This window comes from Phocoena phocoena, chromosome 13, assembly GCF_963924675.1.
Source record: "Phocoena phocoena chromosome 13, mPhoPho1.1, whole genome shotgun sequence".
NCBI classification, from domain to species: Eukaryota; Metazoa; Chordata; class Mammalia; order Artiodactyla; family Phocoenidae; genus Phocoena; species Phocoena phocoena.
Window position 1 is genome coordinate 68,387,877 of NC_089231.1, and position 24,034 is coordinate 68,411,910.

Below are 24,034 nucleotides of genomic sequence, written 5' to 3' on the forward strand. Positions count from 1 at the left end.
TACAGAGGCTTAAGAAGTTATGGAGAAATGTTTCCTTCTGACCCTCCACACTCCCCTCAGCCTCATCACTATCTTCTTGGGTCAAGTCTGTACCCAGAACATTATCTGGCCCCATCTAATTCTTCTCGGACCTCATCTCCTGTCCTTCCTTCTGTGGTCCTGCAGTGCCAGCATCCCAGGAGTGTGTTAGAAATGCAGAGTCCCAGATCTGTCCCAGAACTACTGAATCAGAATCTGCACTTTAATAAGATCCTTGGTGATGGTATGTACCTTACAGTGGGAGAAGCCCTGAACTAAGGCCCCACTCCTTCCAGAAGCCCTCTGACAAAGAGCAGCCCTGCCACCCATCGTGCCAGGGCAGATGCCCCCCTTTAGTGCTCCCATCCTTTTGCTCATCTCACTTATTACAGAGTATCTCACATTTGCTGATCTGTTTATATGTCGGCCTTCAGTCCTAAACTAGGGGCTCCCCACAGGCTGCAGATCATGCCACCCTGTGTCCTCTACTTTGTACAAGGTCTGGTATATGGTTAGAGCTTAAATAATGTCATTTGTCACAGCTAATGAGTTCTAAAGTCCTTGTGATTTTAAACTCTAATAACTAATTTTAAATAACTAACTCTAATAACTAATAGTTTTAATAACTTTAAATAACTAATAGTTTTAATAAGTTTAATAACTAAAACTTTAATAACTAACCTTAATAAATAACTCAAATACCTGTGAGTTATATTTAAAAAGTACTACAATTTAGCTTAGTCATGTTACACATTTGAATCCAGATACTTTGAATGTATTTACACATTCACTTTAAAATTTTTTAAATGTTATAAAATTTTTTAATATTACAAAAATTATTTTTATAATTGAAACTTTCAAGTAAACACAAAAGTAGGAAAGAATATGAGGCCTTTACCTAGCATCAACAAATAGCCACTTTTAAAACCCATTCTTGGGCTTCCCTAGTGGCACAGTGGTTGAGAGTCCGCCTGCCGATGCAGGAGACATGGGTTCGTGCCCCGGTCCGGGAAGATCCCACATGCCACGGAGCGGCTGGGTCCGTGAGCCATGGCTGCTAAGCCTGCGCGTCCGCAGCCTGTGCTCCGCAACAGGAGAGGCCACAACGGTGAAAGGCCCGCATACCGCAAAAAAAAAAAAAAAAAAAAAAAAAAAGACTCTGTATATGTAAATGACCATGCCATTATTGTACCTAATAAAATTAAGAGTGATTTCTTAATATAATCTAATACTCAGCCTGTATTCAAATTTCCCTATTTCAAAGATGAATTTTTATAGTTGAGTTTGTAGAAATCAGGTGAATATTTAACAGCAAACCAAAAATAGCTCTTGGAGCCAACATGATAAATATCTCATGCCTGTGGCCTCAGGCCCTAATCAGGTATGTGGAAAAAATTATATTTGCCTTTAACTGCCATTTGCAGGTTCTGCTCTCCCTCAACTAGATTACTTACTTTAAAAAACTGTACAAAACTTTTATAAGAATCTATAGGTGGGGCTTCCCTGGTGGCGCAGTGGTTGAGAGTCCGCCTGCCGATGCAGGGGACACGGGTTCGTGCCCCGGTCCGGGAAGATCCCACGTGCTGTGGAGCGGCTGGGCCGGTGAGCCATGGCCGCTGAGCCTGCGCTTCCAGAGCCTGTGCTCCGCAATGGGAGAGGCCACAACAGTGAGAAGCCTGCGTACCACAAAAGAAAAAAAAAAAAAAAAAAGAATCTATAGGTTAAAGAACAAAACAAAAGCCATGCTAAGCATTACACAGCATGTCCCTCAAAAGCAATAAAATAAAGAGGAATTGGACTGGTGAGGATGATTATTTAACAACAGACAGATGCGCAAGGGGTGGACATTAAGCCAAATGATTTCTCCCTCAGTAGCCAAACCAATAGGACTTAGAGATTTAGAAGGCAGGACACAGAGGAGTGGTAAACTTGATGCTGTTGGAATTTCCTTTTAAAAATCTGTATTTCTTCTCTCTGCAATAAGAACGAGGTTTCTGAGAAACATACTGGCAGAAGCAGTTTAAACAGCAAATCCAATTACCTCAGAGTTGTTCTCCTTTTAACAGTAAGTTCTGATCCGTGTTCCGTAGGTCAAGAGCACAGTTCAAATCTCTCTTTGCCCCCTTCTGAATCAGGCTTGTCTCTGCCTCCCTGCTCCTTTTAGCTCTCTACGTAACAGAGATTCCGGTCTCCACACAATGGCCCACCATTCAACTACACTCAGCTTTGTCCCTAAACATTCACTCCCCCTGGCTCCTGCTGGGTCTGTTATATTCAGATATGAACTTTCCAGGAATCTGATCATGTCACAGGCCTTTTCCTGTATGACAAGTTCAATGCTAATCATGAATAGCAGGCTTCACACAGAGGGTTAGCATTATTCATGAAAATGATGACTCCACATCCAGAAATAGGGCAAAACTGACCTAAAATAGGCAGGCTGGATCTCAGTTGAGTCCACCAGGCAATTACCAAGGTCTCTTGCTGCAAACAGCACAGAAGTTTTTCTCAACTTTGTTAATCTGACACATTGGAAGCACAATGTCCTTGCAGACTCAAGGTCTGAGGCTCAGCTTCATGGGAAGCACTGGTGCCCACAGGGTGAACAGAAGGGTTTTCCGAAGAACCAAAGGCAGACACTACTCATTCCTCCCACACCCCCAAACCAGGGGCTCCCCAGTTCTCATTCCCAAATTCTGTATGTCTCCCTACCCTGACCATTTCAAGACTGGCTTTAGAAGCTTTGAGAGAGTTACCAAAGGGCCTTAAGAAAAATGATATTTAGTTTTTCTTTTTGGGGACAGTGAGGCACATCTGACAAATATTACAAATTAGAGGGAAATTTAGGTGGTTCATACTGTTTTGCTATAATTCTCTCCTCTGGAACTTAGTCTCAGTGACCACATGAGTCCACTCCCATTGGCCCAAATTATATTTTATAAATGCAAGTTGAGGATTATCTTTCAAATAAAAGCGACCGGATTGAAATCCCCTCTTCGCCATTCCTGAGAGAATGACATAGGCTGGTACTAAAAGACTATCTTTGTGTAGAACAAATGGACCAAGGAAAATCTGCTTTCCTCTCCCCCTGCCCCTTCCTTTTTTACATAACTAGAGCCAAATGAGATGTTTTTCACTTTAAAAATTTGATTAAGCAGCCTGGGCAAAAGCCTAGTCTTCTGGTCTTTACTGTTGTCTCAATTTGGGGGACTGAATCAAGGTATATCAGGTTGGAAGGATAGCAAAGTGAGGGTCTGACTGCCAGACAGTCGTGACATGAGGAAGTTTAGTTCATGAAAGGTGAGCACTGGTCCCCTTGAGGCAGAATTCAGACCGCTGTGGTCGGCAGGAGGGAGAGGGTTGCGGGTCCCACATGGACCTCCATATCCTCTCCACACACACCCTCCTGCCCGGAGGAGTGGGAGACGAGGCAGGGCAAGAGGTAGGTTTAAATCATAAGGAAAAAGAAAAAAAAACAGGTAGAATTATTATGAATGAGCTGTCCTTTTCTTCAGCTCTAGGAACTGAAAAACCTTGTTCCTTTGGCATATTTAAGAAGATATTATAAACACTGCATTAGTAAACACCTTAAAGTACCATGTTTGATTTTGGTTCCTGTACTCTAAATCTTCCCACAACAGTTTCCACCTTGTTTTAAAGTATCTTTCTAAGATCCCCTGCCACATCACATATTCCCTGAGGGTCAGGGTATCTTTCTGCCTTTGTACCTTACAGATAATAAACACTGAATACGGGAATGAATGAATGAACCAGTTAGAAAACAGGTCTTGTGCTAAAAGGCAGAAGAAAGTGGGTTTTCCAGTAGTAGAGAGTGACAAGTTGTGAGTTATCATAAAATAACAATAGAACATATTTATGCTAATGTGAGGAAAGGGGCTATCACATTGGCTTTGGAGGATATCTAATTAGATATTTACTGAACACCATTTTTCAGGAGACATATCACATCAAATCTAAATAGTAAGCAGTATCATAACTTAGTTTTACAGTCTATAAAGGGCTATTCATTCATTCTAAAAAAAAAAATTTTTTTTTGGCGGCACCATGTGGCCTGAGAGATCTTAGTTACCCAACTAGGGACTGAACCTGGGGCCCAGCAGTGAGAGTGCTGAGCCCTAACCTCTGGACCGCCAGGGAATTCCCTCATTCTAAAAAATTAATTCCCCAAAGTGCAAGGTACTTTTTTTTTTCTGGACTGCTACTGAGCTGGTGCCATCTCTATCCAAGAAAGAATCAGCATGAGGAAATCAAGCAGAAGCAGAAATTGTGGTTGGGCTTATCCATCAAGGGAATGGGGTCCTGAGAGAACCTGAGAGTCCCGTTTCTGAAAAGCCTCCATAAGAGAAGTGAAAATCCTCAGCCCAGGTGGCTCCTCCTTTCACCTGCTTCAGGAAATCCACCTGCCCACACTACCTGCCCCCGGCAGTGGCCTCCACTCTGCACGCCTAGTGCTCAGGGTCCCGAAACCTGCCATGGGTGCATTAGAGCCTTACTCTGGCAGGCGGGAATCTCACAGTACTTCCAGTAGACACCATCCTCGTGCTCCGCCACGTAGCACCAGGGGCTCACATCACCGTCTGGGTTTCTGTGGAGGGAAAAGGACACACCTGGTAACACTCCCATTGTTTTAAGTCAACTGGCTCATTGCTTTTCAGTTTTACCAAACGCCCTTCACCAAAAACAAACAAAAAAACCCCAAAAAAACACTTCAGCTTCTGTGTTGTTTCTAATAATTCATATAGATTTTAATGCCACCTCTTATGAAGAAGAAAAAAGTGGTAATACTACAAGAACAAAGCTATCCACTCCAACAGAAACTTCAGAGTTTGAGAGTGGGGGGTAGGGAGTGAGCAAAGGTGAAATATGTTTACACAAATTCACTGCAGTGTAACCGGGACAACTAACCACTGAACAGATGATGCCAAACGGCACTGGCACCTTAACCATGAACACGGTGGTCCCATGGCTGGGAGAACACAGGTGCTCGCAAAACTACGGATAAGAATACGAATGGAGCAGGGACTTCCTTGGTGGCACAGTGGTTAAGAATCCACCTGCCGTGGAGAAAAGGGAACCCTCCTGCACTGTTGGTGGGAATGTAAATTGATACAACCACTATGGAGAACAGTACGGAGGTTCCTTAAAAAACTAAAAATAGAATTACCATATGACCCAGCAATCCCACTACTGGGCATATACCCAGAGAAAACCATAATTCAGAAAGACACATGCACCCCAAGGTTCACTGCAGCACTATTTACAATAGCCAGGTCATGGAAACAACCTAAATGCCCATTGACAGATGAACAGATAAAGAAGATGTGGTAAATATATACAATGGAATATTACTCAGCCATTAAAAGGAACGAAACTGGGTCATTTGTAGAGACGTGGATGGACCTAGAGACTGTCATACAGAGTGAAGTTAATTCAGAAAGAGAAAAACAAATATCGTATATTAATGCATATATGTGGAATCTAGAAAAATGGTACAGATGAACTGGTTTGCAAAGCAGAAACTGAGACACAGATTTAGAGAACAAACGTATGGACACCAAGGGGGGAAGTGGTGGGGGGGCATGGTGGTGGTGGGATGAATTGGGAGATTGGGGTTGATATATATACACTAATATGTATAAAATAGCTAACTAATAAGAACCTGCTGTATAAAAGTAAAAAAATTAAATTAAATTAAATTAAAAAAGAATCCACCTGCCAATGCAGGGGACACAGGTTTGAGCCCTGGTCTGGGAAGATCCCACGTGCCATGCAGCAACTAAGCTCTGCACCACAACTACTAAGCTTGTGCTCTAGACCCCGTGAGCCACAACTACTGAGTCACATGCCACAACTACTGAAGCCCGCGCACCTAGAACCCGTGCTCTGCAACAAGATAAGCCACTGCAATGAGAAGCCCATGCACCACAATGAAGAGCAGCCCCTGCTCGCTGCAACTAGAGAAAGCCCACGTGCAGCAATGAAGACCCAACGCAGCCAAAATAAATAAATAAATTTTTAAAAATATAATAATAATGTGAATGGAGCGAACGGTCAGGATGGAAACTTGGTGATTAGAGTCAAAGGCCCTGAAGATACGCAAACCCCCTTTACTTGGCAATTTCTCCTTTAGTGCTATATTCTAAGGAAATCTTTACTTACAAAGATGTTCACCACAGCATTTTCATAATGCAAAAAAGATAGAAACAACAATTAAGGATTGGTTAAACAAATATGTCCATATAAGGGAATGCTAGGCAGCTGGTAAAAATGTGGTGTACAGACACATTTATTAATATGGAAAGATATTCACAATGTCTTGTTAGGTTTTTTTTAAAAGGCAGCTCTAAAACATGATGGATGACAACAATCCCATTTTTGAAAAGATATATTTAAGGAAGGATATGCACCAGACCTTGAAAGTATTTATCACTGGATGATGGGACTACTGGTAATTTTAATTTTTTTCTTTTCCAATTCTCTTTATTTTCTCATTTCTTCTACAATGAACACTGTGTAATTTTTAAGCAATAAAGTAAAATTCACATCATATAGTCTACACTGACAAGCTTTCACCAGGATCAGGCCAGTCAACTCATGTTTGACAGAAATGGGTCCTATTTCCACGTCAAAACACTAACTTCTCAGAGAATTCTGAAAAAAACTATGCCAAAGAGTTTCACTCAGAACATACAGTCTTATAATCCTGGTACCAACTTCTGATATGGCAATAATAATTGCAAAGGACTTATTCCACATTTCTAAATGAGTGGCTTGGAATAAATGCCTTTAAGGTCTTTTCAACTCAGAGATGCCACGACAATAATGGGCAGCACTGCTGAAACAGAGCAAAAGATGGCAGGGGTTACTGGACACACAGAAAAGCCTCGCCTCTCTTCGCTGCTTTTCAAGCTCCTTTTATTTGGACTCAGAACACTGGAAACCTGACACTCCGGTTAGGCCGGAAATGGGCATAAAGACCCTGCAGCCGGAGGTCTGGAGCAGCCCCTATCAGGCCTGGGAGGGATCAGCCTATTGTGTGGCCCAGAAGATAAGCTGCCCTGAAGCACAAAGGGTCCTTTTATTTTTTGTGCCCAAAGGCAGGTACCAGTGCCAACCCTGCTGTCCCGGCCTCTCTGCCTCCCCCCAGTCCAGATACGTGGAGCCAGAGAAGTGTGTCCCCATCACTCGCCATCTCGCAGACATCTCAACTGGGATGGGTCTGGAAACATCGCATAAGACAAACATGGTGTCGGATGTCAGCTGAGAAATCAAAGTCGGAGAATTTGTACAAAGCCCTTCTTTAAACAGTTTCACTGTCATTTTCCTCCCTCTACTCAGTGTTCAGCTTTGATGTAGTATTTGGTAAAGGCTTTCGAAAACAACTGTTTGTCATCAATGTCAAAACCATTTTGAAAAGCATTGGAATAGGTTAAAAAAAAGAACAAGCAAATTCATCTTTGACTCTGCTGCAGTGCTAAAACGAAAGGCCCCAGCTCTCTGATGTGATAATAATCGACGATTTCAGTATCCCTTTTTTTGAAGGATAAATTGTTAGTTCAAGTCTGGTACATTCCATCAAATCAAAGGAGAGGACCGCAGCCAGCCAAGGCTCAGGAGGAAGGTGGTCCCCCAGCTCTCAATGTTTTCTTAATGGATATTTACTGGTGCATTTCTGAGAGCCTAGTGGTAAACTGGGTACTAATCTATAAGAAAAGATTTTCTTGTCAGATAAATAAACTTCATTGGAAATTTAAAATTTACCTTAAAATCAGGAGCATGTCTGAGAAGGCTTGCTTGATAGAAGGCAACAGAATAATATAATAAACCAACAGCCTAATACCAAGAGACACTTTAGAACAATAAGATAAGTAACTATGTAAAAATAAAAAACAAACACTGGTTTCTCTTTCTAAATACTCTTCCCAACCCAAGCCAACTATTCCCATGAATAGGAAAACTAGGGGAAGGAAATAAGCCAGAAGTGGAGTGGGGTTAATTTTTTTAATTATGCAAGAAAAAAATGAATGAACATGTATAACTTTGAAAATAAAACATCAAAGAATTCTTTAATGAGCATGTGTAATGTTAACAATAAAATACAGATAGCGAAATGTGAAATAGCATATATACAAATTGTTACCTCTGGGAAGTAGGCCTTGTTGGAGAGGATTTGGGAGGAAAGAGGTACAATGGGGACTTTTATTTAAACAATATATATATCTGTTGTGTTTGAGAATTTTTTTTTGGAAAAACTTTTAATACTTTTATAACAAACAAATAATACAATGTAACATATAAAATATAGCAATCAAATAACAAACTAAAAAATAGTGCAACAGCAACAATGGGGGAATGACCAGTTGGTACACATTAGAACCAAGGTGAAGCAAAGAGCTGAAGGCACAGGGATAAAGATAACATGGACTACAGGCCTTGAGACTTCAAGATAAGCACAAGGGTCCTAGGGTGTTAGCAAAGGTACCTGGAGAGGGCAGTAGGTAAACACTGTGGCCCATGCAATGCAGGTATAAATATGTTGTCTCAGCTGGGTCAACAGTGCCATGGTTGAGATTCCAACATTCTGGTAGCACTGGGGGCACAGTGTGTAGATCAAAGAGTAGCTTGGTGATCATTTTTCCCTGTCCCAATGGCTCAAGAGGCTGCCTTTGCACCTGTCCTATTAATAATTAAATTCAACACATGGCTGACCCATGAGTCATGTTACCAGGATCCTGGGTATAAATAGCTAAAACGTAGCTATAGCCAAGGGTGCTCTGGTCCCTACTGACTAGTGATTCTCAACTTGTTTTGGATCACTGACAACTTTGAGAATCTGATCAAAGCCATGGATCATCTCTCCAATCACAAGTACATGCTTGAAGCACCATGGGTCTCAGCCCCTGCGAGAGTCAGACAGGAGGTGAAAGAGCAAAGGAACACCTTAGTCTGTTGAAAAGAAGGAAACAGCACAAATCTGATGGCTACAGCTGCTCCCAGAGCAAGGTGGTACTGGGCTGGCAGGAGGTGGTACAACGCAGGGAGGGCAGCTTCCTTTACTCAGAAGCAGAGGGAGGTTTGGGTCACAGATGGTGCTCTGCTTGCCCATGACATTCACAGCAGCTTAAGAAGCTGCGCTGTTTGTGCACTGTCTTCTGGGACAACTTAGAAAACCCTCTCAGAGAGACATGGAAGCTATGAGAGACATGGAAGCTATCAGACAGGAAAGCAGAGCTCTGAAAACCAGTATCAAAGCAACCCAAGTTGAAAAGAGTGGGTAGATTGTGTGTGTGCGCGCGCAGTTTTGGGAGAAAGATTTTTAAAACAGTAACAAGAAAGGCCTTGTGAGTTGGGCAAAAGAAGACAAAGAAGCCTTCCCTGTTGTGAGCAAGGCCAGAAGAAATGGGAAGAGACCAGAGATTTTTTTAAGTACTGTGAAACCCCATCTTACCTGCAGTAGTTATGCTCACCCAGGCCCCCCTCCCCGTTGGGGTATTTCAGAGTGTTGTATGGATGCTGGAAAGTCTCATTCCAGAACAGACATGGCTTCCCGCCTTGCAGTGCTGTCCAGTTCTGTGTTCCCCTATAATCTGCACCGTTGGCTGTGAAACATTCTAGGAGAAAGAAAAGACAGAGCAAACTAATTTTCTGGCAACATCTATAGCTTCCTCCCTCTCTGCTTGATGTTTTATTTGTTTTGTTTGGACCAAGTTAGAAATGGATAGTGTCTTGCTGATCCTGGACACAGTGGATTTAACGTTGGTAGGGCTGAGGAAATCTGAAACGAGGTACCCTCCAAATGCTAGGCTCATCTTGGCACTCGCTTGTCTACAGACACTAGGACATTTTCCCCTGAAGTATACAGATCCCAACTAGGATATAAACAGGGAGCTGAACGGTAATGAAGCCTATGGAGTGAACCGGGAAACCCCCAAATCTGGGAAGAGTTGGTAACAGCCATCCGTGAGGAACTCTGGGTGCTCGGAGGGGGTCACTGCTCTCGCCAGCATCTCTGTGTGGTAACTAGAACCAGGTCACCAGCTGTAACTGAGCTCTCCCCTACAGTCTGAAAGGCTGCACTGACACTTGGATTTAATAAGACCATCAGATACAGCAACGTTTTGGAATCCCAATCACACGAGTCTGGGAATGACTCACATTCCCCGGTAATGAAGAACAGTCCTCCCCACGCTGTTTGAGATAGAGGTGCTACAAAACAGACAGTCAACAGGAGGGAACAGGGGCTGAGTTGGCATGTTCTCTCACCTCTTTCCGAAATTCGTTCCTACAGGACACATTCAACATGGTCTGAGGTCCGTTTAATAAAATGACAAAATCCTTGCAGGTGCAGCAATGTGCTTCTAAAATCTGCCTCTCAGGGACTTCCCTGGTGGTGCAGTGGTTAAGAATCCGCCTGCCAATGCAGGGGACACGGGTTCGAGCCCTGGTCTGGGAAGATCCCACATGCCGCGGAGCAACCAAGTATGTGCGCCACAACTACTGAGCCTGCGCTCTAGAGCCCGCGCGCTGCAACTACTGAGTCCACATGCTGCAACTACTGAAGCCCGCATGCCTAAAGCCCATGCTCCACAAGAAGAGAAGCCACCGCAGTGAGAAGCCCGCACACCGCAACGAAGAGCAGCCCCTGCTCGCCACAACTAGAGAAAGCCCACGCATAGCAACGAAGACCCAATGCAGCCAAATCAAATCAAATCAGATCAAATCAAATTAAATCTGCCTCTCAGACTTTGCGGGGGATGGGAACTTTAGCTGAGAGGATTTCCCCCCACATGTTGCATGCATTAAATTCACAGAGGTTCATGAGAAAGGCACAGTACAAAGAGCAATTTTTAAAAATTAGCTTAGTTGAAACTGACAGATAGAAGCACTTCAAACACTTTTTAAAGATGTATCACTAGGAACCTGACAATCTGGGGGAGTTACACTAACATTCTTAGCTTTATTTCTTTCCCTCTCCTGGCATGTGTTGACCCACGACTTCCGGTATGAAGGACTCTCACTGCCGGCTCCTGCTGCAGTGCATGGGCCTCCTCTGGCCTAAGCCTGTGCACAACACAAGCACATCTATATTCTGAAAGATGTTCCTTTTACTATTTGAAATCTACCTGCTAACCATCTCTCTTCCTGTACCCCCTTCCTCTCCCTATCTGGGCCCTGCGTTTTGTCTGGAACAGCCAGGTTTTATGGACAGCCAAAATAACCTGGACTCCCAGGCTGCAAAGGACACCCTAGCACTTTATCGTGCCTGGTGTGACATTTACATGTTACGAGAAGTGCAACTCATCATGTTCCAAGACAACCGAGCCCTCCACCAAGAGTCTGCATAAATAAAAAAGTTCAAAGGTAATTGAAGGAGGCAGCTCGGTATAGCAGAAAATACACTGAACCAAGAGTCTAAGCCCTGGCTTCTTGTCCTGGACCTGCTGCTGACCAGTTGTGCAACCTTGGACGAATCACCACAGTCTGCATCATCGCTGATGTTTACAGAGTGTTCTACCGTGTGCCAAGCTCTGCGCTAAGTGCTTTACATCAACTCACCACCAACCCAGTGGGGAGGTCCCTTAATACTCCCATTTCACAGATGAGGCACCTGGGGCACTCCATCACACTCTATACTGCCTCCGATAGAACCCTTCAGCATCATCCTTGCTTTCCCCATGCTCTTCCTCACCCCCATTTCTGCTCATCAGCAAGTCCTGTTGACTTTCTTCGAATATGTTCCCTGAAACCCCCCTCTCCTCTCCATCTTGGATGCTGCCACCTTCTTCCTGTTCACCATCTGAGGACAATACGGTCCTGTTCAAGTCTCACAGCTTCGACTTTCGTGCTCCCGCAATGCATTCTCTGTACAGGGCTCAAAGTTCCCAGGAAAATGTGAGCACTGGGAACAAAACCGAAAGCCGTCATCCTTGTCTGTGAAGCCCCCTCGATGTGGCCCCAGGCCCTCCCTCCACCGGGCCTGAGCTCTTCCCCTCATCACGTGTTGTGCTCCAGCCACACTCGTCTGCTTTTAATTCTGTAAACACACCACGCTATTTCCTGCCCGAAACGTTCTTTCCCTAATACTTCCCATCACAGACTAAATATTACCTCCTCAGAAAACCCTTACCCACCATCTCCACTCCTGTTTTTCTGCCCTTCATTTTCTTGCTTCATAGCATTTATTATCACTAGGAATATATATGATCTGCTAGAGAGAAAGAAAGAGGGAGAGAGAGACTCGCGTGTGTGCATGTGTGTGCGTGTGCGTACCACACCAGAGCCCTACCCAATCCCAACGTTAGAATGGGACCTGGGAACCTATATTTCTAGAAAGCTGCTCAGGTGATGATTCTAAGAACATCAAGCCAATCTTTGCCAATTGCTAGAATTTTAATTGCTATGTATTAATACATCTTTTTCTCCTATCAAAAGTGGTTGAGGGTGGCTTGGGAGCCAGAAATGCTGGCCGACCACTGGAAGGCACTGGAAAGCCTTAGCAATAGACAGCAACCTGCAGGGCAGTGGGGTCGGTGTTCCCGGAGACTCAGATGACTTGATTTGTAACACAAAAGAATGTGGTAGCCATCCACACAAGTGTCAGCCCTCAGGAATGGAGTGAGGTGGCATCTGAGACAGGGAATGGGTAAGAGCAAGCCTGTTTGCTTTAGTCTATTCCTCCTAGACCCAGTCTTATTCTTAGCTATGCTAGGGAAATGGAGGCAGTGTTACTAGATTTGACAATTATTTTTTTAACAGACTTGTCCAGTGCATGTCAATTTTGGGGTGGGGGGGGAAAACAAACTTGAACGTTCTGGATTAAAGTTATGTGTGCATCTTGATTTCATCAGAATACTGGGGTGTGCACTAGGTAATGAGGACCCTGCCTCCCTTGTTTCCTACCACTACGAAACTGGCCTAAGCTCTGGCTAGACAAGCAAGGGGTGGATTAAACCAATAAAAAATAAAATATCACATGGCTGGTTGTATTATTTATGCATTCAGTGAAAGAGAACAAGCAAAGGTGATAAATCTAATGTCTACGATATTATTCATTAATTCAACAAATATTTACTCAACACTATGTGTCTGGCACTGTTCACAGCACTGGGACAGCAGTGGTGAACACTCTGTGTTCCTAGAGTGCACATGCTCACAGGGCTTCACGGTCATAATACACCAATCAAAATTAACACTAGCCAGTGAGAAGTGCTACAAGGGAAAATGGAGTTTGGGGACGGAGATGAAAGGGTGGGGGTTCTCTTTTAGAAGAGGTGGGTCAGGAAAGGCCTGGAGAGGAGACGAGGGGAGGACGAGGGGAGATGTGGACAAGGGGAGGAAGCGAACAACGGAAAGGACACGGGAAGGGCATTTCAGGCAGAGGGCACAGCCAGTGCAAACCCCCCCGCAAGCAGCAATGTGCTGGGGAAGGCTTGGGGAACTGTGAGGCAGCTCCTCTGATCCGACCAGGTAGGGTGAGTGCAGGGGAGGGTGGTGGGAAATGAAGAGGAGGAGGAGGCAGGCAAGGCCAGGACATGTAAAGTCTTGAGGGTCGTATAAATTAGATTTTGGCTTTTGTTCTAAGAGTGACAGGACGTCATTGGAGGGCTTTGAGCAGAGAAATGACACGATCTGACTTATCTTTTAGTAGAACTGTAGCTGCTGGGTGGAGGAAGAGCTGTGTAGAGACAGCTAGGCACTCAGCAGGGAAACCAGTTAGGTGCCTACTTGCAGAAGGATGAGCTGGAAAGAAGGATGGCTTGGGCCAGGCTGGTAGCTGAAGGATAGGAAGAAGTGGCCAGATTCCAGATGTATTTTGAAGGTAGAACCAAAAGTATTTGCTGGGGTCCCAGAGAAAGAGGAATTAGGTACAACACCGAGCAGCTGGATAAGCGGTGTTGCCATTTACTACGATGGGGATGACCCAAGAGGCACAGAATATCTTGGGGTGGAATCAAGGCTTTGGTTTTGGATAGGAAAATTGGATGGAGATAGAGAGTAAGCAGATGGCTAGATGAGCCTAGAGTTGAGGAAAGAAGCCAAGGCTAGATCCAGAGTGTGGAGGTAACAGCACTTGTGTGGAGAGAGAAGACATCTGGGGCTGAGCCCTGGGGCCCTGCAATGTTTCAGGCCTGAAATGAGAAGGGCCCAGCAGTGATGTGCAGCCTGGGAGGTGGGAGAAAAGCATGTGGGTCTCAGAAGGTAAGGGAGATGATGTTTTGAGAAGAGAGGAATAAGAAGCTGTGAAAGCACTTTTATTTCCTCCCTGTCTTCTCCAGTTGGAACCCATTCCATTCATCTCTGCTGGACCTTCCTCTCCATCAGAAATCTTTTGCTTTGGGGATTGAATGAAAACAGCCATTAAGTTAGACACAAGCCTGGCAAAAACTTAGTAAATACAGAAGAAAACTCTTTAATAAAAACTTCCAAGGCTGGCATCAAAGCACTCGGGATTAATTCTACTTTTCTAAGCTGGCGATTCCTTATCTTTTTCTCCAGCACCAAAACCCTCCAAAATATGGCATATAGCATTTATTTTTAAAAACTGGAGATGCGGGCTTCCCTGGTGGTACAGTGGTTAAGAATCCGCATGCCACAGAGTAAATAAGCCCGTGCACCACAACTACTGAGTCTGCGCTCTAGAACCCATGAGCCACAACTGCTGAGCCCACGTGTCTAGAGCCCGTGCTCTGCAACGAGAAGCCACCGCAGTGAGAAGCCCACGCACGGCAACAAAGAGTAGCCCCTGCTTGCCACAACTAGAGAAAGCCCGCGCCCAGCAATGAAGACCCAATGCAGCCAAAAATAAATAAATAAATTTATTTAAAAAAAAACCTGGAGATGCTAATTTCATTGAAATTCTCTGGAGATATATGGAATCACATTAGGGTATACAAATCTTGGGTGAGAATCTCTGAGCAAATGGTTTTGTGCAGACCAACTGTTTTCTGCAGAACCTGCTGCTGCATGAAGGCCTGGAGGTCATCTCCATGGTAGGAAGATCTGAGGACAAAGACCATGTCTGGGTGAAAGTTCAATACTCCCCATTGCTAATGAAAGCAAGCTTGAGTTTTCTCTCATAAAACTATTATTGTTTATTATGTTTGGAATTCAGAAGGGTCGGTATAAAGACTGATTGACTTGATGGCATATATATTCAAAACTTTGATATTTATCCCTCAAATTCTATAGGCTCTCATACTTGCATGCTGGTATGTAACATTATTTGAAGATTTCAGTTGATTTAGAGGCATGACCTGTAGAGGACCTAGAAATATACCCAGATACATTTTCCACAATACAATTCCCAAAGTCTGTCTACCTAGTGATTTAATGGGCAGTTATCAGGCTACCATCAGGATAGGAAAAATATATATGGTTTGAACCCTATGTTGAATCCCAGCATTCAGTGGATAAAAAGTAAGGGAAAAAAGGTACATGTTTTTCTTAATCAAAATTTAAACTGTGGGATGAAACACATCTTTGTTTATATATGCTACTGAAATCACATAATTCAATATCTGTACTTATTATAAGTGAAGAAAATGCCAAGTAAAGAGAACCAGGCAATTTAACTCCTGACAGGTTGCACGTGCACTGCATTTTTAAAGTTCATATTTAAAACTATAATGATGTGTTTTAAAATAATCAAAACTTGACATATATGAGATGGTGGTAGGAAAGCAAAAGACATTCTATTCCTTGATAACATTTAATAAAGTTGAAGAATAAGTTCTCAATGAAGCTCTAAAACTAGGTCATTCCTAACTACACTGTTTGCCTGAAACCACACTATTGAGGTTTTTCTCATATTGAGTCTTGAATTTTCCTGGTTTTCTGGTAGCTAATTACTAGTTAGATCTCTATTATATGATGTTTGTGAGAGTCACTGTTTTTAATCCATCAAAGCTGACTTTCTGTTCCATGTAGGACCACTCAGCATCTCTATTGATCCTATGTTGGAAGAATCTGGCTGGTTTTAGCCCAGTTTGAAATTAACATGAATCAATGAGCATTAAATTGAATTATGGCATCTTAAAATAAGAAGGCAGAAACATTTTCCAGTGGGAACATCTGTTCTTTTAAAGACATCTATAAAATTTGGTAGGTGGGTAGATTATAGAAATACAAGGCTTAGTGGAAAGAGCTCCTTTTAATATACAGAGGGCAACACAAGAGTGTCGTCAGATGTTTGCACAACACACCTGATGCTCTGTTGGGTTTCCAGTACAGACTGATGTCCAGTGGGAACTCATGGGTAGGTCTTCAAAGCCTATGGTCCCTGGCAAAATCACCTTTTGCCCTCAGACACTCCAAAGCACTTCAGGAATGCTTATTTCAGTTATGTGGAACCCCACAGTAAAGAGGCACGTGGCCTTGAGAAGGCAGGGGTTCCCAGACTTTCCCCTCCTAACACAGCTGAGCCTGTGAGAAGACACTGTGTGTCTTTAACGCCGATGGCTCCCCAAGGGAAGAGATTCCCATGATTACATGGAGGCAGGCGATCAGGTCTAGATCACCTGGATTACTTAGAGAGAGGGTAGGAGGGAGGGGCCTTCTAAGCACATGGTACATATTGAGAATCACTGGAAGAAAGGGGAAATGACACCAGACGAGTAGCTGACACTGCGGGGTTTGAAGAAATCACCTGGATTTGGGGCTCCATTTCTTCACTGGTGAAACAAGGGGATTTGAGACAGGTGGTCTCAATATCCCTTCACACTAAACTCTAATTTCAAGATTCTAACAAAATAGAACTGAGGCTCAAAAGTCTGAGGGAGTGTGACAGGAAAGGATTGATGGCTAAAATCTCTCCCAGGCTTAAAATTCTCTAATTCTACCTATTTCTCTAATGGAAGTGAGAATTCTATAGAAAAAAATAACTCACCTTTATGTGGGCCCTCCTTCTGAAGAGGCATTTAAGCACTCTTTTTGTTTAGAAGAAACTACATCTTCAACAAATAAATTTCAAGAAAAAAAAAGAAAAAGAGGAGAAACCTCTAGGTTAAGAGACTCAAAAGTCACATCACCTAACTGTACCTGGCTTAGGTCCTGGTTTGAATGGTAAAAGCACCGATGAGACAACCAGGGATATCTGAAAACTGATTACTGACTGGATATTTGATGATATTAAGAAATTATTGCTAAAATTTTAGTTGTGATAATGGTAGTGGTACTGTTACTATGTTTGTTTTTTTAAAAAATATTTATTCATTTATTTAAGTTGCGCCAGATCTTAGTTGTGGCACGTGGGATCTTCGTTGCAGCATGTGGGATCTTTTTTTTTTTTTAGCTGCGGTGTGTGGACTTCTTAGTTGTGGCACACGGACTCTTACTTGCAGCATGCATGCTGGATCTAGTTCCCCGAGCAGGGATCAAACCCAGGCCCCCCCCACTCCGCCGCCCCGCGTTGGGAGCACAGAGTCTTACCCAGTGGACCACCAGGGAAGTCTCTGTTGCTATGTTTTTGAAAAGAGTTCTTATCCTTTAGGGATACATACTGAAATATTTACAGATAAGATGATATGATATCTGAGATTTGTTAAGAAATAATCTAGTTGGGGGGATGAAAGAGGTAGAGATGAAATACTTTGGCCTTGGTTTATGATTGTGGAAGCTGGGAGATGGATACACATGACTTCCTTACACTTCTATTTTTGAATATGTTCTAAATCTCCCAAAGCAAAATTTTTTGAAAGGACATCTTGAAAATACTTACTAACATGTTGTTTTACAATTAATCTACCTTAGTTTCTTTTCAAGAACGATAAACAAACTCAATCAGCCATAAATTCAGTCATCTAAAATCAAGACAGACATTCACCTACCATGTTCTTAGACTACGTATTCACAGTTCAAATGACCAGAGGACAAAGTACTTTTGTACTTTTGCCCAAAGTAGAATTACCACAAAAATAATCACTGCAATTATTTATCAGTAGCTTTTCCATTAAAATATCTTTTAGATCTTCCTTTTCATTCATGGGAGCAATGTCAGAAGAAAAGGCCATACCTCTCAAAGTTATTTTAACTAAAGAATTCATACTTTTGGAAGGAGACCTGAGGTCTTCTATTTGAATCTCCAGTTTGTTCATCTCTATTAACAGATAAATACTTAATTAAAAGACTATTTTAAGAAAAACTGAACATATCGTAAGCAACAGACAACAGGTTTAAATCCAGAAGACCCACGAAAACACTTCAGAGAGGGGTCCTTATTATTTGCTATATAAAAATTGGAAAAATAGATAATTCTTGAGGCAGAGCAGGCCCAGAATGCAGTGCTGCTTGGGTACCACTCCTCCCATCTGGCTCTCATCTTGAATATGCTCCACTCCTACCCAGGCAGGACCCACTGGAAAGCATGCCGTGGCTGTCACTGTGAAGGACATGTGTTTTTGCCAGGAAGAGTCACCATGAACATGCAGTAGTGCTTGAGGAACTTACTTACATTCATCATTTAGGATATTATATACAAGTATACTCATCAAACTGAAGACCAGGAGATAGTTCTTAAGAAAGAATGACCATTAACCTATCAACATCTAGCTCTGTAACATATACAGAGAGATTAGGCCAAGCCTCAGTGAAAGCATGGACTCACTAAGTTAGAAGTTACTAGCTCAGCAGAACTCTACGAAAAACATTTCATTAATTAACTATGGGCTTTACTGCCAATACCAACAGAACATATTCTATCATGGTGTGGTGATGGCACCTCTCTCGGTGTAATGTTTGCGTATAAATGGATCTACTTTAGATGTTTATTTATAAATATCCTCTTCAATCTTGAAATAAAATTTCACACTAGAATCTTCACATAAGGAAATGAGAAGCACAATAAGATGTTTTAAAGCTCAAAGTCCAGTTCTCTGATGGACAATAACTTAGTACATTATAAATCAACTCTAAAGGAAACAAAAAAGACAAAAGATGGACAACTATTTGAAAGCTCAGGGTCTAGAGGAGAGAGCACTACACTCCTATGGAAACCAGAGGCTCTAAAACAAGTCCCACAGCACCTGCTGCCCCAGCTCTTCTAAGACTTGATCAGCTTGACCTATAATTGCTCAAGAAGCACCTGGCCCTGCTTCCACTAGCCCGTAAGTTTCTTCACTCATCTTTGTATTCTCAGCAACTACAGAACAAACAGGATGTGCCTGGCAAACTTTTGTTGAATGAGGGAATCAGGTGTATAGAGGGCTAAGGGGAAAAACCCATGACAGACATGTTCAGAGTACCCTGGCTTCCTCACCAATTTGTGCCTCCAGGCTAGCTATCACGCCCTACCTAGCAATGACCTGGGAGAAGTTCCAGAAAAGCTCATCTAAATCAAGTATTTGAAAATCAAATGCTTGCTATTTAAACCAGGGGAGTCTGCTATTTAAATGGAATCCACAGTAGAGCTACTTGTAATAGGGAATAAGCAATCCCCTTTGTAATGAATACTCATGTTGATATCGAGTTTGCTTTCAATGGGAGACACCTGGCTCAAATCTACACCTTGCCTCACCATCACTTGAGCAACACTATTTCACACTGTCTGAAGCTCTCAGTCAGACTAAAAAGGAGATAAAATAAACTGTTATAATCCAGCTTTTGGACAACTTTCATCAGTATTGCCTGTACCCTATTTTTAATTTCAGAGGGCAAGAAAGTTCCCCAATAATGGAGCCCTGGAGGGCAGCCAATGCTCCATGGAAGCCAGACTCTGGGCTATTCAGCTTCCCTTGGTTGACGTGGGATGGGCAAATAATACAACAGTCCTTGAATGGGGAGCTAGCTGACTGCCAGGTAGACAGCATATCTCTAGAGCACATCTTTAAAGTAAAACCCGAAGCAACAAAGTTGTCATCTTCTAAGAACCGGTACAGGGATGAGTCCTAGTCAGAGATGCTGGGCATACAGTACGCATTTGATAAGCGTTTGTTAGTTGGTCCCAAGATAAAAATATGACTCAAGTGACAAGTTTCAGAAGTTCTGGCCATGGAGACAGCTTGAGGCAGAAGGAAAGTGTCAGTGTAGCACTGACTTACAAACAAGAACAGGCGTTGCTGTCACCTCTAGTCACCCAGAACAATAAGGGCAGATGGTGGCCAACAGACTGATTTGCTAGTCAAAGGTTTAAAGTTTCATGTAATGTTTCATGGATCTAGAGTAGGGTTGTCAGATTTAGCAAATGAAAGTACAGAATGCCCAGTTAAATTTGAATTTCATATAAACAACGAATGATTTTTAAAGTATTCCCAAATATTGCATGAGACAAACACAAAAAATTACTGTTTATCTGAAATTCAAATTTAATTGAGTGTCCTGTATTTAATCTGGCACTCTTACTCTAGAGAAAGTGGAAACATACGGTGACCCACAGACCTTACTCCATTAAGATTTCTGAAACACTGTTCACGGAAATGCTTAAGGAGTTTAGATATGGACAATGAAGAATCTATTTTCTTAAGAGTGAAAAAAGATGTTGATCAGAGTTGCCTACTCCGAGGCCACAGTGAAGGGAAGGATAAGAGAATAATATAATTAGGACACAGTTTCTCAACCTCAGCGCTACTGACGTTTCAGGTTGGATAATTCTGGGGGGGAAGGGGGCCGCTGTCCTGTGCATTCCAGGATCGTAAGCAGCATCCCTGGCCTCTCTACCTGCTAGATGCCAGGAGCACACCCCTCCCCACCACACTGTGAGTTGTGACAAGCAAAAATGTCTCCAGATATTGCCAAGTGTCCCTTGGGGGCAAAAAATCTCCTCTAGTAGAAACCACTGAATTAGAAGAAATGGTCAAATAAACAGAAAGTGTCATATCCATTAACCAACCGGTGGTCACACAACAAAAGATTCTCCTCAAGGGAGAAATTTTCAGCTCACCCCGAGGCTGCCTCGGGATGAGAGGGCTAGTCATTTCAGCTAAGACAATCAGAAACCCTTCATCTGCCAGAAGCACTACAGAAGAATCTTTGGTGAGCCAAGCTGATGAAGCTCTGCATGGCAGTACACACATCACAGCAAGCAGGGCATCGAACCCAGCCTTTGAAGATGTTCCTTTTAAGTTAACCTCCCTTCCAACTAAACTTTTTCCAAATCTCTTCCTGCCATTTGGAAGTTGAGTGATTCTCAGCTGAAAAGGACTGTATATACGAGGTGCAGATGGCAGCAGTTACGGCCCTCACCAGATGCTGCAGTCTCTAATTTGATTGAAAGGATATAATTAGACAACAGAAACACTTTAATGAAAGAGCAAAACATGGAGGGAGGGAAGGATTGAAGGCCCTTAACTGATGCCAAAACACCCACCAGTAATAGAGGCTTTGAGTCTGGGGAAAAGGAAGGGGAAAGCCCCTTAAAAGGACAGTCCCCATCCTGTTTATTTCCCCATAGACATAGGAATAGGGATTTTATTATTGTAGATTTCCACTGTATTTTATGTGGGAACAATCTGATTAAAACCAGAAGAAGTCTTTGGAAGAACATCAAAGAAAAACAAATATGGCTTCTGTGGTCATTATTAAAAATATTTTTACGAGCCCAATAATTTTCTTTGAAGATGAATTTTTATAGATTGAACAGCAGCAAGTAATTTACATACTGTGATGACACTGGTTAACAATCCCTACTGTTCTAGAACTACTTGGTCGCCATGTTTTCATCCAACTTTAGGACACCAAGGAACATGGACAGCCATTTAACATTTCTGTTTAAAAGATATAAACTCTAACTCTGTTTAGAGTTAGTCCTATAAGTCAATGCCACAACTGTTTTGTATCATCTTTAAAAGTTGCCTATGCTGTTTTTATTATTTCCGAGCTTTCAAACTTTGAGTGTGAATATACTGCTCTGGTTCTAACCAAGAATCTAACCAAACTGAAAGAAATCCAGCCCTCAAAGTCTGAAGTTGCTAATGTGGTATGACACTGGGGTTTGGAAGCCTCCTCGGCCCACTAGAAGCAGGGCCCCGCCCTCGTGGTAAATTGAACAATAAAAGTTTAATGCTTTGGCTACTTGCCAGGGATTAAATCAGTGGCAAGAAAACTAGAAGCTGGGCCCAGCAGAGGGGCAGCCCCGAGAGGGTACTGTTATTAAGTACCCTCTCATAACTGCAGGAGGGAGAGGCAGCCTTGTGTGAGGTGGCCTCAAATCTTTTGTCTGTAAAGTACTTCCTAGCCCCCAACCTCATTCCTCTTCAAACCGTTGCAAGTCCAGAAGAGGGAGGTGTTTACCTAGAAAGAGGATTAAAAGGGGGATGGAAGGAATTTCCTTAGAGGATGAGAAGGCAGGTTTCTGTGGAGTGGCTATTTTTGAGGAGTGTGGACACCCTTCTAATGTTTCTACAACGGCCTCTATCCTTTCCCTGTTTAATCCGAATCCAGGATAATGTCCCAGAGGTGACGTCTGGGGAAGAAGCACTGCCGTCTTGAGAGAATGACACTGAAGACAACAGAGGGGGGGAAAAAACAGAGTGACCTCAGGCTCCTCTCCTAGACTAATGCTTCCGGGTTCCACCTGGATACTCAAGGTCAAAATGAATGTGGAAGAATGTCAGTCACCGTCTTCACCCATTCACTGTGAGCCAGACAGAAACTAACCTGCCAGGTGACAAAAGGGGGCTTGAGGAGACCTCACCTCAAAACCTGCACAGGTAGTTTGCTAAGGAACACATTCACTTCCTCCTCTGTTATCCTTATTCAGGAGGCAAAAACTATGAAAAAACTACAGATCCAAACTTATGGCCTCTCCCAAGTGTTTTGCATTAACTGTTCCACAGTACAAACACAATCAATTTGGTATGTTTGAGTGTTTCATTTTGTTTTTTCGAAAATGTTTTAATTAAAACAAAATAATCATCCATGCTAAGCACACTGTTGTTTTTTAAAGGCCACTTTAAAAATGACAATAGAACCATTCAACTGTTTAGGAAAGTGACAGAAGTTTGTTTTCTTTTTTTTTTCTTTTTAAAATGTCTCAGGGCTGGTGCCACCTGCTGCCTGGGCTTTCCTCTGAGAAACAAATCTCTCAACAGTTTGATCCAAGCAACATCTGCATAGCTGAACAAACAATGCGCTGGTTCCGAGGAACGCTCTATTTTCTTTATGTAGTGCACACTGAACCATACTGAACTACTTTTTTTTTTTTTTTTTTTTGCGGTACTTGGGCCTCTCACTGTTGTGGCCTCCCTCTCCCGTTGCGGAGCACAGGCTCCGGACGCGCAGGCTCAGCGGCCATGGCTCACGGGCCCAGCCGCTCCGCGGCACGTGGGATCTTCCTGGACCGGGGCACGAACCCGTGTCCCCTGCATCGGCAGGCGGACTCAACCACCGCGCCACCAGGGAAGCCCCTGAATTTCTTTTTAAAGTATTTTTTAAAGTCTTATTAAAGATCCAAATGTATGTGTATGAAATTTCCCTCCCTCGATATGTTTTTTTTTAATTGTGGTAAAATATACCTAACACAAAATTTACCTTTTTAACCATTTCTCCCATGCCTCTTAAAGTTAGTTTATAGTAAAAGGTAAAAGGTTCATTCAGCAAGTCTCCTTGCCACTTTTCCAGACCAGTGAACACTGCAAAAAATCAACACATATGGACCTAGAGCAGGACTTGGTCAAGTCCAGCCTGCAGGCCAACTCTGGCCCACTGCCTGTTTTTGTATGGCCCATGAGCTAAAAATGCTTTTTAAACTTTTAAACGGTTGAAAACAACCAAAAGAACAGTATTTTGTGACATATAAAAATCACATTAGACTTCTCTGGTGGTTAAGAATCCACCTGCCAATGCAGGGGACACGGGTTCGAGCCCTGGTCCGGGAAGATCCCACATGCCGCGGAGCAACTAAGCCCGTGTGCCACAACTACGAAGTCTGCACTCTAGAGCCTGCAAGCCACAACTACTGAGCCCACGTGCCACAACTACTGAAGCCCGCACGCCTACAGCCCGTGCTCCGCAATTAGAGAAGCCACCGCAATGAGAAGCCCACACGCCACAACAAAGAGTTGCC

General features: G+C 43.0%; 1 protein-coding gene across 1 annotated transcript in view; it reads right to left on the minus strand.

The window, feature by feature from the left end:
• The window catches only part of KREMEN1 (kringle containing transmembrane protein 1), a 60,328-nt gene that overhangs the window by 32,528 nt on the left and 3,766 nt on the right, over positions 1–24,034 (minus strand). The window contains exons 2-3 of the mRNA XM_065890322.1: positions 9,488–9,650; positions 4,533–4,624 (exon numbers count right to left, since the gene is read on the minus strand). Coding sequence (XP_065746394.1) covers positions 4,533–4,624; positions 9,488–9,650 — 255 coding nt within the window. The remainder of the gene's footprint in view (positions 1–4,532; positions 4,625–9,487; positions 9,651–24,034) is intronic.